The sequence below is a fragment of the Aspergillus chevalieri genome, chromosome 4 (assembly GCF_016861735.1).
Source record: "Aspergillus chevalieri M1 DNA, chromosome 4, nearly complete sequence".
NCBI classification, from domain to species: domain Eukaryota; kingdom Fungi; phylum Ascomycota; class Eurotiomycetes; order Eurotiales; family Aspergillaceae; genus Aspergillus; species Aspergillus chevalieri.
The window spans coordinates 2,521,239-2,539,008 of record NC_057365.1 but is presented as its reverse complement, the minus strand read 5'-3'; the positions used below and the strand labels follow the sequence as shown (position 1 = coordinate 2,539,008).

Here is a 17,770-nt window from a genome sequence, read left to right as displayed (position 1 = left end):
AAGGAGGGAGCTGCCTCCGGTCCCCCTATCTCATACAGACACTCTTATGCCTCACTAAGGCGACAGGCCAAAGCGGCTACAATATCTGCCTTACAAAAGCACCGGCAATCTACAGCTCCACAATCCTACCAGGACCTGTGGATCACGTCCTCTCCCCGACTCCCTGAAGAGCTACGCCTCCCACGCCCTCCTTGCACGGATCCTTACGGCTCGTACAGGACATGGTGACTTTGCAGACTACCATGAACGATTCAACCATGCAGATGCGCATCTCCTCTGCCGATGCGGCGCAAGAAAGTCACCAGTCCACTTTCTATTCTGCCAAATCGCGAAAAGAAGAGCACCACGACCATCAGGACCTCAGAGTTGATACCCTTCCTCCTGGGAACCCACAAGGGCGCAACCAAGCTTGCTGCCTGGCTAGCAGAGACCCGTTTCTATGACGACATCTGCCCCCAACGATCCCAGGCCTAGCAAGGCCGACACGACATACTTCCTTTACTTCCTCTACTACTACAACTTTCTTATGTTATATATATATATATTATTTTTTTTTAAAAAAAAGGCGGTGGAGATAGGGCGGGTCATGGTGTGAAGGCGGACCCATGCAGCTAGCATTAATACTTAACCTGCTAAAACAGGCCACTCCTCAGACCGCGGCAGCTATGTGAATGCGCCAAAGTCCCTTATATGTATATAAATCTAGCAGCTAGATAGTGACACCCAGGACTTACCTCCTGGCGGCCTTTGTCCCAATAGGGAATGGTAGAGCATGTGCTCACATGCTCTACGGCCGTAAAATACACACACACATACATCCTAACGATTCTTTCCTCTTCAACGAGTTCTTTTTGTACATATCTATATATTAGATAACTAGGCTTCGGCCCATTACACGAAGAGGGCATTGATCACATGATATGAAATATTATGGAAACGTGTAGAGATGGGTTGCTGATGTGATGCGCTGAATGTTCTCTTGTTAAAGCCACTCATTGCTCTATTCCTCGTGCTTGTTAAATGCAAGATGACGAAACCCACAGCTACGCGTCGAGGCTCAGGGGCGTGGCGCAGCCCTTTCAGCCTTCTTCAAACCTTGGAACAATAATCTTCGCATTCAATCCCAGGAAAAAACTGCCATGAACCTCAGAGTCCGATAACAATGCATTCCTTCATTTTTCTGGGACCTCGCGAGATCTGGCCTCGGCTATCTTTGATCGACCTGAAAACTTGGCGACCGAAAGATCCATGGCCTCTTATTCAATGTCTCGTGGCGATCGGCATAACATTTCCTATACGTATCGAAGCAGAACACATTGACGACTACTCTACTGTGTCAGGGTATTTTGGCCCTGGGGCATTCTGGGCCTGGGTTATCACTTGTCTAGGCGCCACTTTTCCTGCTGCGGGTCCCGCGCTGTTCAAACTTGTTTGGTCTGACCCTTTACCTGATGCGGACTGTGAAGTCTCGGAAATCCCACCGATACTGGGACGTGTAACGATGTCCGGCGACGGTCGCGATAATGACAGGTCCCAATACTCAGGAGGCATCGACGAAGACAGCATCTACGACGAGAAACTTTCGTCTGTCAGACAGCTGCTAAAACTCCTCTTCAACCCAAATAACCTCAAAGAGAGCCGTGTCGAAATTAGAATATTTTTCAAGGAATTGCTGAATGCACATGCCGAGAGCATTCGTTTGCTGGTGCCAGCAAAGGATGACCTGGAATTATTGGGCGAACGTGCAGAGATGATTCTCAACGTGATGCCGTCAATTTTAAAACAAAATTCGAATCAACACCCTGGATTCATCGAATACGGCTTATTAAATGATACGGACCTAGATCAGGGTATGGAGAGGGTTAGGCCTTTGGCTCTTGCAAGCAAACAGCTCGTCGAAGGCCTTTCTGCTGAGTTCCCATGGCTTCGAATGCACCACAGGGAATTTATCCTCCACTTACTTGAGCTTCGCAATCGAGTCAAGTTCCTGATCCACCAGGGTAATCTGGTAGAAGTTCCAACGCACCTTGACCCCACCACCTGCTCTGCTGCATTGTATCCTCTTATAGCATCCGTGTTGCCAATGTTGCGCCATATGCTCTCTCCCGGTCATCCATGGAGCGCGAAGGACGAAGCTTCTGCAAGGGTGGCTCAAGCCGCATTGGGATTCTCATGCATTGCAATCATTCCGGACTGGTCTCAGAACCGACCGTCCCTGCGCTTTATCACTTGGTTTGTTGTCGGATGTTTCTCTCAGATTGTGCTGGGACTCCGGCTGAGCTATATCGAGGGCGAAACGATTTCAATGCCCTTTATCTTGTCATTTTCCTATTGGCTCACCCATTACTTTATTCTGGCGCTACCTTTGTATCCCTATTTCCTTCTTGCTGGATATGCGCAGTGTACGCAAAAATTCCCACGCCTTTTCAACCCAGAATCGACACCAGCCCCGCCCAGGGTGCACTCAAAGGCTGGTACCTTAGCCGCCCTAATAAATACTCCTATTCTCTTATTGATGGCGGGATCTGAGAGAAAACATCTAAGAGAGGGAAACTCCTGGCAGGTAGAGTTTGGCTTCCCTGTTCCACGTTCGTCCGCTGCGATCGGTGACCTTGATCAAGCATCGGCATTAGGAGTATCTCTGGTTCTCCTCGTGCTCAATCCCTTTCAGAAGTTATTAGCTTATCTAGTGAGAGTTTCCTTCATGTTTTTAGGGCTCAAAATCATAGTCCCTCTTGGTCGCATCCTTGAGTATTGTTGGTGGAGATGCAAGATCCTGGCCGGAGTGCTGAAGAATCTTATTGTGGATCGAGAACTAGTGCCAACTCGTGAAATTATCGAACGTCTCGGCCACGCTGGGAGCAACAGGGATATTGAAGGAAATGTGCAAAGCTAGAAATTTGAAACAGTGTCAACGATGGAAGCGACCAAACTGCTGGCAATATTGCTGGGCTATGCCGGTGCTCTTTATCCTGCCTACCCTTTGGTCGGCCGTGCGTCGAGATTTATTGATTCATCGTCAGTTTGTGATGTTCATTAAGTTACTCTGGTTCTGGAATAACATAAATGGGTATCAAAATTAAACTCCCACCTTCAACTCTGCTTGCGCCCATCCAGCACCTCCCCTTTGCAATACCTTGACAGCCAATGCATACGCTTCCTCCTTCGCCTAGCTGAGAAGTACACCTGACAGCCTCCTTGTCCTAGCCATGGGTACACCTGTCCATCTTTACAAACACACACACAGTGACTTTCCCCTCCGTCTCCCGGAGGGTCTCAGCCAGTTTCTCTGCCTCAATAGAAAATGGATCTTGAGCAGGGGTGATAAATAAGGCATTATCAGGAAATTTAGGCGGGTTAGCGAACATGGGCGAGATTTGAGGATCTTCCGGATCAACTCTCCCTATGCTAAGACACTTATGGCAAAGATGTGAGAAAAGGGGGGAAGATCTTATGTATGATATAATTTGTGTCATCCGCCTGCGGCTGATAGGGCGTTTCTAATGCTATATCTGTTGGTCTGTAGAAGGACATGATAGTGTGAAAGACATTCTGTTGCTCCTTCTGTATAAAGAGAGGAGATGAAGACGACACGGCTAGACCTCGCCAGACCCTCAGGGTCACCCTCAACCCTCAGGGTGGACAAACAAGACAAACATGGGACCTCATAACCTGCATAATTTATGCAGTATTGAGACTGTATTTTTTGTTATTTACTTTACAGACTAAGCGTAGAGGTAAAAAGCCAGGATATCAGACCTCCAGCTCATTAGATCCCTGGTCTTCATGCTCAGATGCAACACTGTTTCGACGTTTATCTAGCCTATGTTGACTAGGCACCTCAGGGGCAGGCTGATATTGGGCAGAGAGCGCATAATCCTTCTCATCATCGCTAATTGGATCAAGATCCATCTGCGTCTGTAATTCCTTCTCTTCATTTGCAGCCTGAATTTCTTGGTTTGAGAGATATTCATCGATCAATGTACGCTCTTCCTCCTCAATTTCAAATCGTGACGTACACAGAAACATCATTATATCTTGGATTGTTTTGGGGCTGAGCGAGCCCCGACGATAGTGCAGACATCTCGAGCAGTAATGAACAGTCGCTCTACGCCTGCGCCAGTTGCAGGAATCGAGAGAAATCCCTTGCAAGGCTTGCATGTGTTGGAAACTCATATTGATGCTCTGTCCAGAACACCAGTGCAGGTGACCCCGAATAGTTCCTAATTATAAGGTTAATTATGTGACTATATCTAATAAAGGGAGATACTTTAAAGCACATACTGCTCTCAGGATTCTGCAGCTCATTGTCACAACCTGGCTTCTCTCGTATGCACCTAGGGTTCTAGTTAGTTACGTTTCGAGACAGGACACTTACCATAAGTGTCTTCCAATGCGCGTATGCTTCGATGACTGTCCAGGTCCAATATGTGTCGACAATGCGTTGATGGGTATATCGCCCCCTCCAGGCTCCGTAAGACAGGTAGAAGCAGTAAGGTAACGAACAGAGAAACAAGGCCAACTTGGTACGATACCAAGTTGTTGGTCAAGTGCTGACGAGTCAGAAACTAGAATGTAACCTAGAATGTAACCAATGCTTGATTAACGAGATTGATCGCGAAAAACTAAGCTAAGTACATGAATGAGCGTCCTTATATATCATTCCCGGTATACTCCTACGTCTACTCCTCAAGGAGTATATTCTGAGTCGCTCCAATCATATCATGCCCTAATGTATACTCCTCCGGCTACTCCCTCCGGGGTATATCTGTGAAACGAGCGGGTAGCTCAGGTTCGGGGAATCGGGAGCCGATAATCCGACTGCACGAGGCTATATGGCGTACAGACGATGGAGAGTTTAGTATACGCCGAAAGGAGTAATATTGAAGTCTATGGTAACCACACGTAGAACAAGTGCTTGAGTGCTTAACTATCTAAATACGTGTATGTGTGTGTGTGTGTGTGTGTACTATTTAACGTCGGGGGGCGAGTCCTACCGCCGAGGCGGTGAGGCTCTGGTCCCGGAGCGGGACATACGACGGGCAGATCGGAACTGCCTGTTCTCTAGCTAAACTACCATCTATCATCTAAATACAGGTAGCCCCCCGCGCGGGGGGCTGCTTGGGTTTTCGCAACTGTTAGACAGCGAATTGGGCGTCTTGGGGTTTCCTTAAGGAAATCAAGGGAAGGAAACCAGAAAAAAGGGGGGGGTGAACAAAGGAAAATGGAGGAGAAAGAGAATAGGAGGGAGGAGGGGGAGGGAGCCAGAGGTAAGCCTAGAGGTTCCCAGGTTTGATGCACTCAGCATCCTAATGGCGTTTACAGATGGCTGTATAGAATTGTGATTTACCCAGCCAATCCGCATATGCAGTAAATCCGGCCTTTTTGGTGAGGATGTCCGCTACTGGTTGTTGGCCCCATGGATGTGCTGCTGCTTTGCGACCGTCACGGCAGAAATAGAAGTGGGAGGGCTCCTTTCTGCGGCCACATGAGCATGTCAACAGGGCATTGTCATGTTTGAAGCGCTCATGGTACTCAGCAAAATCACCGTGACCGCTCCTGGCAGCAAGGAGGTGACCCAGAGCTGCTCGGGGGAGCTGGAGCTCTGGTGGCCGTTTCTCTATGGCTATGCCAAGGGCCTTATAGTGTTCAGGGGCCTTCTCTGCCCAGAATTGTGCAAAGCATTGCCAGTGCACTGTCCGGGCTGCCCGCTTGGCGGCTGCTATTGAGGCAGGTGGTAGGGGGAGACCTGGGCGAGCCTGGCAGCCCTTCTTGGCCTCCTTATCTGCTTCTTCATTTCCTTTGATGCCTGAGTGTCCAGGTACCCATTTCACCTGCACCCTGTCTGGCTGTGTGTTTGGTGCTCTCAGGTAGAATGGCCATGTCCGGGCGGCTTCTTGAAACTGTTTAAAGACTGATTGGCTCGATCCTGTGGGTTGGCCCCGGGATTGGAGTTGTTGTACTGCTTCCAGGTTGTCCAAACAGATGTATAGGTTTGTGGAGTGCTGTGCATTGGGGTCCTTAAGAGCCATCAGCAGTCCAAGCAGGGCCCCTCTGGCCTCTGCGTCAAAGACCTCATGGTTGGGGAGTTTCCTGTGTCCGCTGAAGATCTTGGTTTTGCAGGCACCCCAGTAGCCCACCCAGCCGGCTCCTGCAGCGTTACTGTCTTTTCCTTTTGATCCATCTGTATAGACGACCATCGATCGTGGTGGAATAGAAGTAAGCCACCTATGGAAATTCTCCTTGGCCTGTGCCCTATTGATTGCAGTTGGCTGCTCTTTGGGGATTGTGTTTCCATCCCAGGGGCTTGTCAGCAGCGGGTCTATCTGTTCAATGGTGTGAAAATTTGGTGGGTCTAAGGCCCGGAGCAGGCGGGTGTTGATGTGGAAGCTTCTCTGGTGTGTGGCCCGGCGGTGTAGAGGATGTCGGGTGTCTAATTCATGTACTCTGATTGCCAGTCTGCGGCGTCTTTGATTGAGGAGCAGCTCCATTGGTGGGATGGCTGCTTCTCGATGCAGTACAGCTGTCTGTGTGGTCTTATAGACCGGGAGGAGTTTTAACAGTGCACTGCGGAGCACCCGGTCCAGGCAGGCTAGTTGGATGGATGCCCTATTGGAGATGGGCTTTTGTCTGCCTGAGCTGTCTTGTGCTGGTCTATTCATTCCTGGCCACCATGCCTCTGCTCCATAGCATAGGACTGAGACCACACAAGCTATTGTTGCTTGTCGCAATAGTGGTGCCTTGACCCCTCGTACAGTGTTGGCCAGGGCTTGGATGCCTCCTGCTGCCTGTTTGGCCTTGCCTGCTAGTGTGCGGGCATGTGCTTTGAAGTTCAGTTTTCGGTCAAACCAGACTCCTAGCCAGCGTGTGGCCCCGTGGAGTGGGGGAGGTGTGATCTCCACTGTGTCTTCTGGGGTGCAGATTGTGCAGGTGGGGTTATTGCCCTTCCGATCTTTGGCATAGTGTTGGAGTTCTGTTTTGGCTAAATCAAAAGTGAGTCCCTCTCTGTGGCCCCATGATATCAGATCCATCACAATGTTTTGCAGTTTGGCTGTATTTTCTTCAAGGGATTTGCTAACAGCCAGTTGGCAGATGTCGTCTGCATATCCAAATCGACCTCTGCGGGCTATTGCTGGCCCTATTTTGAAAATGGGTTCAATGTACAGCATGAAGAGGATTGGTGACACTGGAGAGCCCTGTGGCAGGCCTGCTGGGACTGCAAAAGTTGGGCTCTGGTGTCCATCCAGCTGTAAAGCTGCTGTTCGGTCTTGGGTGAAGCTCGCTACCCAGTGGAGTACTGTAGGGGGCCATCCTTGATCGTGGAGCCGTTGGATTAGCCTGCCTCTTAGGACTGCGTCAAATGCGCCTTTGATATCCAAAGTCAGCATAGAGGCAAGAAGGCCGCGGGCCCATGCTTCCTCAATGTCGTGCACCAATGCTGCTGCCAGGTCGGTAGCTGAACGGCAGGGGAGGGCCCCAAATTGTTGGGGGTGGAGGACCTTGTGTTTGATGGCTATCCAAGCTAATCTCCGGGCAATAAGGCGTTCTAGTCCTTTCCCCAAGGTAGAGAGGAGAGCAATTAGTCTGTATGAGCGTGGGCTACTGTAGTCCTTCTTCCCTGGCTTGGGGAGGGCTACCAACAGGGCTTGTCGGAAGGGAGTTGGGTGCCAACCAGTTGCAGCACAGTGTCTGTATAGTGCTGAGATGTGTGGGCCGAGGGCCGGCCAGGCTTTCTTTAGGACAGCATTTGATATTTCATCCTGTCCAGGTGTGCTGCTTTTGGCTCGGAAAATAGCTTGATGAACTTCCTCTGTTGTGATGTCTGGGAAGGGGAGAGTTGCCCCTGGATTGCTGCAGTTGACAGGGACATCTTCTGTACAGGCAGCCTTCTGGAGGAGGGTTTTTACCAGGAGCTCTGCTTTGGCATTGGCAGTGGTGTGAGTTCTGTTACCATCTTTGAGTGGCGGGGTGGGGAAGGTCCCTTCTGTCCTGTTCCATTTGATTGCTTTGAAAATGTCCTTGCTGTCAGAGAAGTTATCCAGTTGTGTACGCCAATAGTGCCGTTTTGCTTGGCGAACTGTGCAGCGGAAATTTCGTTGTGCTGTTCCTACTTCAGTTGGGGGGCTATCTGGATCTCGTGAGACTCTTCGGAGGGCTGAGACTGCCTCCTGGCAGTCCTCATTCCACCATCTATGGCCTGATGGATGAGCATGGGCTCTCTTTGTGGACACTTCCAGGGCATTCTTGATTGTTTGTATGATTGCAGAAGTGTGCTGGTCCAGAGCTTCAGGTGTGAGGTCCGGCTGTGTTGGTGGAGGTTCACCCAATGCTGCTGCTTCTTTGTGTATGGCTGAAAGAAATACATCTTCTTGCATGGTAGCCATTCGGAGGGGTGGCACTGGCTTTTTGTTGTTGACAGGGTGCCAGTGAATTGATGTGCTTATTGCTATGTGATCTGTCAGGGCTGGGAATCCTGGTGCTGGTTCTGTATGTGTGCCTTGGCAAATGAGAGAACTATTGGCCCAAACTAGGTCAATGGTGCTGTTCCCTCGTGTGGGGGTGTTCGGTTGGAGGGTTAGGTGCAATCCTTGTTGGTCTGCCCACTGTAGAAATGGCTCTGCGCCAGGTGAGGTGAAGTTGGTATTGGTTCGCCATTGAGAGTGGTGCAGGTTGAAGTCTCCAGCCACAAGACAGGGCCCAACTGGTAGAGACTGGCTTGTGAGGTGCTTCAGTCCCTCTCCAGAGTCCACAGTCCGTGGGGGAGCGTTGTATAGGTTTAGCAGAGTCAGCTGATGGTCTCCTGAGCCTACCTGGACCGCTGTCAGGTCCCGGCTGGGTTGGGGGCCATGTGGCACTAGCTCTGCTTTGAGTTGTGGGTGTTTGTGGATATATGTGAGGGTGCGTGGCCTGTTTGACCAGTCTTCTATTGGTGTGAAGAGTTGGAAAGCAGGATGATGTTTGGAAAGGCGTCGTTCTCGGAAGTTGGAGATCCATGGCTCTTGGATGAGAACCACATGATATTCTTGTTCAAAGGCAAGTTGAAGAGCAGCTTCATGCGGAGATGGGCTCCGGGCCACATTGACTTGGAGGATCCGCAGTTGTGAGAGAGATTTGTCATATCTCATTGAGGCGATGTGGGACTGGGAACTGCTTCTACAGCAGTGTTCTTGGAGGAGCCATCAGTGTCTGTTTGTTTATCCTGGTTGCTGTCCTCCATGCTTTTGGATGGTGGAGTTCGTTGTTGACTGGATTCAATTCGTCGAATAGCTGCTACCTGTGTCTTGGGAACCCGGACCAAAATGCCCTGCTTGATACTGGGCCGTACAGGGCATTGTGCATGGTCAGCAGGAGCAGGTCTAAGGCAATTGACACATTGTTGGGTGCTTTCTTTGTGATCCTCTTCAGTGTGGTCTTTAGCTCCACATAGCCGGCATTTGGGTCGTCGGGTGCAGGACCGGGGGCTATGGTAGTCCCAGCAACAGGCACATTGTTGGACTTTGGGGGTTATGATCTTGCGTCTAATGCGGAGGTTCTTGCCGAAGAAATGGACCCAAGGTGGAATCTTGGAGGCGGAAGTCTCTGGCACTGCCAGGACCATTGTTGCTGCATTGTCTGTATTGAGAGAGTGTTCTTGGCTCCTCTTGGACCAGTGTAGTTTTAGGGGCGTGATGCCTGTCTGCAGCTTAAATTCTTCCTTTGCTGCTTGCTCTGTTACAGTGACAATTGAGGTATCATAGCCAATGTATTGTTTGATGGCACCGGGAATGACAAAGATTGCCCATCTCTGTTCTAGCTCAGCATTAGAGCCTTGGATTACCTGTTGTATATCATCCTTATTGTCAAGTAGGATCTCTGCACTTTGGGCATCTTTAGGCCCAATGGCGAGCCCTGTGGGAACATGTTGTATTTCCTTGATGGCGTCAGTGACTGCTGGATCTAGGCTACTGCGAAGCTTTTGTAGAGCCGCATGCGGGCTGGCATGTCGGGCAGGGTGGTCTGTTGGGAGTCGAAGGAAAAGGCGAAGAGGTCTTGCTGGCTTAGGGGCTGAGACAACAAGTTTTTTTCCAGTAGTGTTGTTCGGTTTGGGCGTGGGGATAGCGTTTGCATACGTTTTGGGGGGGCTAGCTGGGGCTGGGTTGGCTGTGTGGCCTTGGTTATTTGCATTGGCACTGGGTTGGGTGAAGTAGTTGTGCGCAAAGGTTTGGAGGGCCTTGCCAAAAGAGGAGGCCCTGGGGAGGTTTTTCTGTTTCATAGAGGAGAGCTTCTTGTCCAGTATGTTGAGGAACTCCAGTATCTCCTCGTCTTCCTCTTCTTCTTTTTTGGCTCGGGCTTGTAGGGCGATGCTGGCGTTTTTTCGGAGCTCGAATTCGAGTTGTTTGTTTGGGCTTTGTGGCTCCAGCATAGCTGGTGGCGTCTGGGTTGCCATTTCATGGTCCATGAACAGAGGTGTTGGGGGTGGAGGCGAGGCATTTGGCTCGCCTGTGTCTCCCTCCATCTGTTTATCTGGCTTTTCGCGTTTTCGGTGTTTGCGGGCTTTCACTAGCGCGGCTAAGCCTTGTTCCCGGGGGCTATCCCCGTGGCGGGGACCGCCTGAGGCGTGGCCTCTGGCCGAGTGCCTGGTGACAGGCGGCATTATTGAGGCGCTCCGGAATGGCGTCGATGGTGGCGTATGAGTCTGATGGTGTCGAGTTTGTCTAAATACGTGTAAACACCGACCTATATAAAGATTCCCCTGGCCTCGGTAATCGGGCCGACTATTTGTCCGATAGATCCTCATCAGTCCATCGAGTAAGTCGAGATGGTAGTTCACCACTACCACCGATACTACCAAACCAACTACCAGCAAGCACGATGGAAAGCTATATAAGGACGCTCATTCACGTACCTAGTTTTAGTTTTTCGCGATCAATACAAGTCATTCAGCATTGGTTACTTTCTAGTTTCTGACTCGTCCGCACTTAAGCAACAACCCAGTATACGTACTCGATTGGTCTTGTTTCTCTATTCGTTACCTTTACCGTTTCTACTTTTTGATTATCTTATGGAGCCTGGAGGGGACGATATACCCATCGACACATACGACTTATTGAACCGGATCCGGAGGGGCATTGTGTACGATTACTTGGAAGACACTTAGGGTAAGTGTCCTGTCTCGAAATACAACTAACTAGAACCCTAGGTACGATACGAGACAAGCCAGGTTGTGACAAGAACCCCGGAACGAATTGTTGTGGAAGGATAAGAACGGTTCTCATTGTCGGGCTATCATCAATGCTGCCTTCTGTAGAAGCAATGTACCGGCGAATAAAGCGCCTTGAGTTCTTCTAGTTTGGGAACAGGAAAGTTGTCTTTGACAGGGAATCCAGCTGGTATCACTCCTTCACTCGTAATGAACCTAGGATATGAAAGTCAGCTTGAAGGCCAAGTCCAGCGATTGACAAACATACTCCTCACATAAAGCTTTACTATTCCTCTGTACAACTCCTTAGTTTCCATGAAGGCTCTGCCACGACTTCTCTGGGCATCTTCCTTTTGGTGGACAAGAGGATCATAATTTCGACTTTCACGTAGCTTTCGACGAGTCTCGCTCTTGTCTACCTTTTGCTTTCGCCCTGAAGAAACAATAGCCATGATTGCAGTCTTCTGAAATCCAAGTAAAACCACCAGGTGCACTTCAAATAGATTGTTTGTTAGGTATGAAACAAGTCAAGCCAGGTCTGAACGGAGTAGCATTCTCTATTTATCTTTCTTAAGGCCATAACGAGACAAAATGATTTCCTAATGCCCTGATGAACCAATGATCCATTAACGTCATGGTTCGGAAAATTTGATGAACTTTGGTAACGTAATTTACACTGAGCCATATCGGCCTTGGATGCTGAGGTTCGATTCTAGAGGGCTGAGTGTTGTTTAGTGAGCACCGTATAAACGACCATACTTTTCTTTTTTTTTGGTATCACGTGATTGGGACTACCGCCTGTTTCGAGGACTGCTCAGGGAGTGCTCCGGGAGTAGTCAGGTAGATACTCCGGGAGCTCCCGGAGCGAGCTGGGCTCTACGGTGCGTGTCCCGGAGCGTCGAAGGACGCTCCCTGATCACTCCGAGACCCTTGTAAAAGCGGCGGGGTCCCGTAACAGGTAATTCGAAGTCGCTCGTGAAATAATGCTACGGAATAGGGGCATATATATACTCTGTATAAAGAACAGACAACCTAGTTGTTGGCAAATGGCAACCCAGCCTCCTTCCGAATCGCCCCATAAACAGCTGCAACATCGCCCTTCTCCCCCCTCTCCTTCTTAACCTCCTGCAAATACCCATCCGTAACCTCCACACTCCTCAATCTCATGCCCCCATCACTCGCCAACGTACTCGCATGACGCAAGTCCTTCCGCGCAAGGTCAACAGCAAAGAGCGGCTCCTCGCGCTTGTGGTAGTCACCAGAGGTCATCCGTTCCGCATACTTCGCAAAAGCGCCGGGGAACATCGTTGCAACCCATTGCTCGTACATCTCTGCGCCCAGGCCGGTCTTTTCGGCTGCGGTGACGCCTTCCGCTAGCGACTCGACCATGTTCAGAATGAATGTGTTGCCGAGAACCTTCATGAGACTTGCGCGGCCGACGTCCTCGTTACCGGTGAGCGGGAGGGTAGCACGTGCGGTGACACCGTCCAGGAACGGTCTCGCACGCTCAATTGCCTCCGAAGAGCCCGCAGGAACAACAACCAACTGTCCAGCAACAGCCATGTTAGGTGCCCCGAAGACCGGACATGCGACGAACGCTGCTCCCCGCTGGCTAAGCGCAGCCTGCGTCTTCCTCGAGGTGTCGGGGTGCACGGTCGAGCAGTCGACAAACGTCTTACCCGCGATGTCCAAATCCTTAGCTTCCAGAATGGCAGCGAAGATCTGACCGAGCGCCGGGTCGTCCCCAACGCAGGTGAAGATTAGGGTTGCGGGGTTCACGGCATCAGGGAGGGACGAGGCAACGGTGGCTTTGTTGGGGGGCAGTGTTGAGACGAAAGACTCTGCCTTAGAGATTGTCCGGTTGTAGATGGTCAGAGAGGACTGGGGACCCTTTTCGGCGATGTTTTGGACCATGCCCTAGCGCTTGTCAGTATTCTCGTGGTTCTTTTGAATATAGGGATGACGTACTCGGCCGATATTGCCCAGACCGATCCATGCGACGTGTTGGTTGGCCATTGTGTCCGTTGTAGGTCAATTGAGTGAATGGAATGTTATGTGATGATCATTAATTTCTGAAGAGGAGGAGGGTGTCTTTTATATCCAACAATACTGATTTATAAGCCTGGAATTGGTCCGCGATGTTGACTCTTCGGACTTGCGCCTCGGGTTTAAGAGCGGGGAGGAGCAGAGGGATTCCCCGCCCTATACCGGATTGGGGTTAGTGTCCGCTGCTATATCTGAGTCTATGGGTTTACCGAATGGGGATATCTTAATGCTTATGGTTTGGCTTCAGTCTGTTCTATGGATTATTCAGGTCACGCATATTACAATGAGTCACTGTACTGCCGCAAGTCGGCCTTCGGCATCGACTAAGACTGAATAGCTTATAGGGTGACGCATCACTGTAAAGCTGAACGTGAATGTCAGAGGCCTCTAAGCAGTATTGCTGCCATCCACCGTTGGTATTCCTTCATCTAAGCACTGAAGGCTTGCTTCGTCAAGCATGTAGCATCTACACAATGGGAATTGCCCTCTATCCGACATCATACCGAGCATTTAGATGCAAGATACAAACTAGGAGCACTCAGAAAGTTGTTCCATCCATACGCGAGTTACAACAGCTTCTATACGGCCATTAACGGCAATGAAGGGGAAATTTCAAAGTACACTTCACGCTATCGAAGGAGTTTGACAATCATGCGATTTATATCAGCTTGACCCGTCTATTCATAAAAACAACCTGATATTGCGTCTTCGTTTGGCCTTACCAGAGACCTCAGGTCGATACCTGGATTTTTTGTTCTATCGAGAATGGCACGTGCAAGTGTGCCAACCAAGACGGAGTTGACAGCAGACCTTCACGATTAATGTGACTTTCTCCTTCGACTTCTATTACTTTACACACCTCTCTCCATCTATTTCTCACCATATATATGGGTCCAAGGTAAGCTAACAAGCTGTTTGAATTCATAACAGGATACGTGCTGACGGACCAGTCGCGCCACGCGGAGCCTAAGACTAAGGAAAAGAAAACTACAGACGATATGTCCGATCCAAATCCATAGCTACGACTAATAACAACAAATAACAACAGTGGTAACCCGCCCTTCCCCGAAGCTGATTACAAGGCATGGCGCAGCGGATGAGTTTTTTGCACCACGTTGAGGGCTATGCGGGTAGAGTCTACAACGTGCTGAAGAGAGCCTCCAGAAGCATCAGTCACATAACTCCCGTCGACCTATGTTGTTCTCCCGTGTCAATCCGCATGAAGTCGCGGCCTACTACATCTGACAAACTTTGAAGCGCAATATTTCAATAGTGTCAATTGCTGATCAGAAAAGTTTTCAAGCATCACTGAGGCGAGACATCGCCTATACGCTAGTGCAGTCCATCATAAAACCCCGCCAAATCTCTTCTGCACTCCTCGTGGAAAATGGAGGCCAGTTTCTTTACTGGATGCGCCCAAGAAAGCATTCTGAATAGTGGATGAGCAGGGAAATACCGAATGCCTGGTCTATACCTAATGAATTCCACCAGTACCTCACATGAATGTTTGCTTTTAATATAGACGTTTTCTGAGTCATGAGGCAAAATGAGAGTGGGATGGAATATCTCATAAGAACAGAAGTGCTTGCAATACCGATGCTAACCCCAGATCCGCTAAAAGTTCCTTTTTCTTTCCCAGATCAAAAAAACAACTCGATCACACACCAGCCAGTGATAACAGCCAAGACTCATTCCATTGAGTCAACAGATAAGCGGACAAAGTGCATGGAATAGGGCTACTGAACCTTCAAAAGGCTTCCCGCCTGGCAACGTGTTGGTAGGACCACGTTAGCAGTGGAAGCTGGTGTCTCTGAGAGCCTTGCACGACTGCGAGTCGACGCCGATTGATAACTGATGAATTCAAGTGGTGCTCTAAAGATCATGCTGGCTCCAGAAAGTCAACCGAGAACGTTCCGTAACTGCGAGTGGACGGCTCATCCCAACTCTAGCTGACAGACAACCTGGTATGCTACGTCTTGCGGAGAGAAATGTCCGATAAGTCAAGCCATTTTGGCTAAAGACATGGTGACCGACTTGCTTTAATGGCGGCGTCAAAGCCGACACAACACAAGACAAAAGATTACCACCATAGAGAAGCAAAGCTTCGAAGCTAGTAGCCCACCATGCCACTGGGATAATAATTCGAACCTTACACAGACCAAGTTATTAGCAAAGGCAGATACAACCACATATCGCCATAGTCATACCTTTTTTGTCTATCAGTATTGTCGCCAACTTTTCAAATCTGTTCCTATACGACCGCAATTCCCTATTAGAAAGATATTATCTTTAGCCAGTCGGACGTCGCTCGGTGGTTCGATAGTGCCATGGTTAACTTGCGGATGTCAAACGGGGCTTTCCCATAATCACGGGAGCCGCATTTGCTCAACGCCTATAAATGTTCCTATTCAACTTCCCACAAAACTAGGGAGGCATAGCCAACTGATCCGAAGCTTTTTCAAGACAGAAAAGTCATGGCGAAAATCATGACGGACTTTTACGGAGCAGGTCAGCCACATCGTGGGCTTTATTCTATGCGGCATGTAACATATGGCAGTTAGAAAAGGAAGAGCAACTTTTGAATGAGTTGTGCGCCAGTTACCAACAAGGATTTCCTTGATGCTATTCCCAGTCTTCTAGAGTGGATGGCTGTCATTGGCCATTTAAGGCGAGGCAGTATCTCGCCTACATACGAATCAGTATATAAGCGAAGTATACAAAGTACCCGTTAAGACAGGTTCAAATTAAGTTAGCCATTTCGAGCTATCCAGACTAGTTATTCTATAGCCCGACTGTCCACTAGACTCTGCGTATTGACAATTAAGCATAAGCACAATGCACTGGGCGAAATAGATACATGCCCTTAATCAACCCACCTAGCGACCACGTAAAAACCACCTCAAAAAGAACCACAATAACTCTCTCCCGTCCGCGGAAAACTAAACGTCCAAGTATGCCTCGGCTTCACAAACTCCATAATCTTCTCGCAAGCCACAACCCTGCCCTCCTTACCCCCCAACTCAGACGCGACTTCCCTTGCGCGCCGCTGCACCTTGATCTTCTGCACACTAGCCAGCATGCGCTTCAACGTCTGTCCCAGCTCGTAGCCCTGGACGGCCGGTGCATTCTGGCGGTTCCCCCAGACGCCAACACCGAGGTATTCGACGCGGTGGGCGAAGTCGTATGTGTCAAGCCAGATGGGGAGAACAACTTGGGGAACACCGGCTTTGATGGCTTCGTGGAAGGTGTTGGCTCCGCCGTGGTGCACAATGCACTCCACACGTCCGCTTTGCAGGATGCAGATAGGTTCCACGGGCAGCCAAGGCATCGTGCGCACGCGTCCTTCGCTGATCTCTGTAGACAGACACTCCAACGTCCCTTCTTGCGAGGTGCTCTGCGGCTCAGCGCGTGGGAGTTTCCAGAGAACCTGCATATCCGGCCTCGTCTCTAACAACATCTTCAGACCCCGCGCAAACTGTCTCTCCATGGCGGGGGTGAACATCACAAGCGAGCCCAAACTAACAAGAACGGTCGGCCGCTGGGCAAGCCAATGCGCCAGATCCGGATGCTCGTCGCAGATAGGAGCATAGGGTCGCAGGATCGGTCCGCAGAGGGTAAATTTGCCCGGCAGGAAGCAGGGAAATTCACACTCTGCGTGGCCAGGGAGGAGGACGGTGAGAACTTTCCTGTCGTCCGGATTGATGAACATATCGGGAATGGCGTGCTTGATACCATGACGTTTGCGCGCTCTCTCCACCTGCTTCAGCTGAGGACTAGACTTGACCGAGGACAGCAAGCGCAAAGCAAGAATCGCATTTGGAAGCACCAAGCTCCACGGCAGCGGATAAGGATACCCAGAGCACAACCTGTCACCAGTCAACACAACGCCCATCCACACATATCAGAGGAGAAGACGTGCATAGGATACTTCCACAAATTCCCCAACTTCGGCTGCACAACATGCTCCTTGAACGTGTTCGGACTCAACACCACAAACCTCTCCCTAATCGACCTTACCGCATCCAACGCCGGCGTAAACAATGGATCCACAACAACCAAGTCCGGATGAACCCTCCCAACCACATTCAAACACTCCCTGTATATCGCAATATACTCCTCCCCGCCCCACGGCGCCACAATCTTCGTCAACACATCCTTGTACGCCTGGCGGGCAGCCTGGAAGCCCAAACCGTGGAGACAGAAGGCCTTGCTGGCGTCGAAATGGTCGCGCTGCTCCAGGGCTTGTTTCATGGACGGGCCGGGGAGGATGTGGAAGGTTGCTGGGCGGACTCGGGCGGAGCGCGAGGAGACGGGGAGGAAGGAGATGGCGCGGAGGTTAAGTTGGGAGATGGAGCTGCGGAGGGGCGCGAAGGAGGCGATGTGGATGGTGTAGGTTGGGCGGAGGAGGAATTCGTGGGCAACAGCCAGGCAGACCGAGGCCTGGCCTAGTTCGCTGTTGGTGAGGAAGAGGATGGTGGGCATGTTTGCATGGCTGGGAGAGAGTGAGGAGGAAAGAGGAGGTTAAGAGGGCAACAACGATGGAGG

General features: G+C 50.3%; 3 protein-coding genes across 3 annotated transcripts; all 3 read right to left on the bottom strand.

Annotated features, from left to right (window-relative positions):
- Nucleotides 1–3,753: 3,753 nt before the first annotated feature.
- On the bottom strand, nucleotides 3,754–4,032 carry ACHE_40916S (uncharacterized protein; the record flags this gene model as incomplete). The annotated part of the gene is made up of 1 exon (XM_043279168.1): nucleotides 3,754–4,032. One exon carries the CDS (start codon nucleotides 4,030–4,032, stop codon nucleotides 3,754–3,756), a length of 279 nt encoding a protein of 92 aa, XP_043136874.1.
- Nucleotides 4,033–12,211: 8,179 nt separating this feature from the next.
- Nucleotides 12,212–13,195, bottom strand: ACHE_40915S (NAD(P)-dependent oxidoreductase; the record flags this gene model as incomplete). The annotated part of the gene is made up of 2 exons (XM_043279167.1): nucleotides 12,212–13,096; nucleotides 13,148–13,195. 2 exons carry the CDS (start codon nucleotides 13,193–13,195, stop codon nucleotides 12,212–12,214), a joined length of 933 nt encoding a protein of 310 aa, XP_043136873.1.
- A 2,929-nt stretch (nucleotides 13,196–16,124) lies between these two features.
- On the bottom strand, nucleotides 16,125–17,707 carry ACHE_40914S (glycosyltransferase family 1 protein; the record flags this gene model as incomplete). The annotated part of the gene is made up of 2 exons (XM_043279166.1): nucleotides 16,125–17,091; nucleotides 17,154–17,707. 2 exons carry the CDS (start codon nucleotides 17,705–17,707, stop codon nucleotides 16,125–16,127), a joined length of 1,521 nt encoding a protein of 506 aa, XP_043136872.1.
- Between the last annotated feature and the right edge of the window lie 63 nt (nucleotides 17,708–17,770).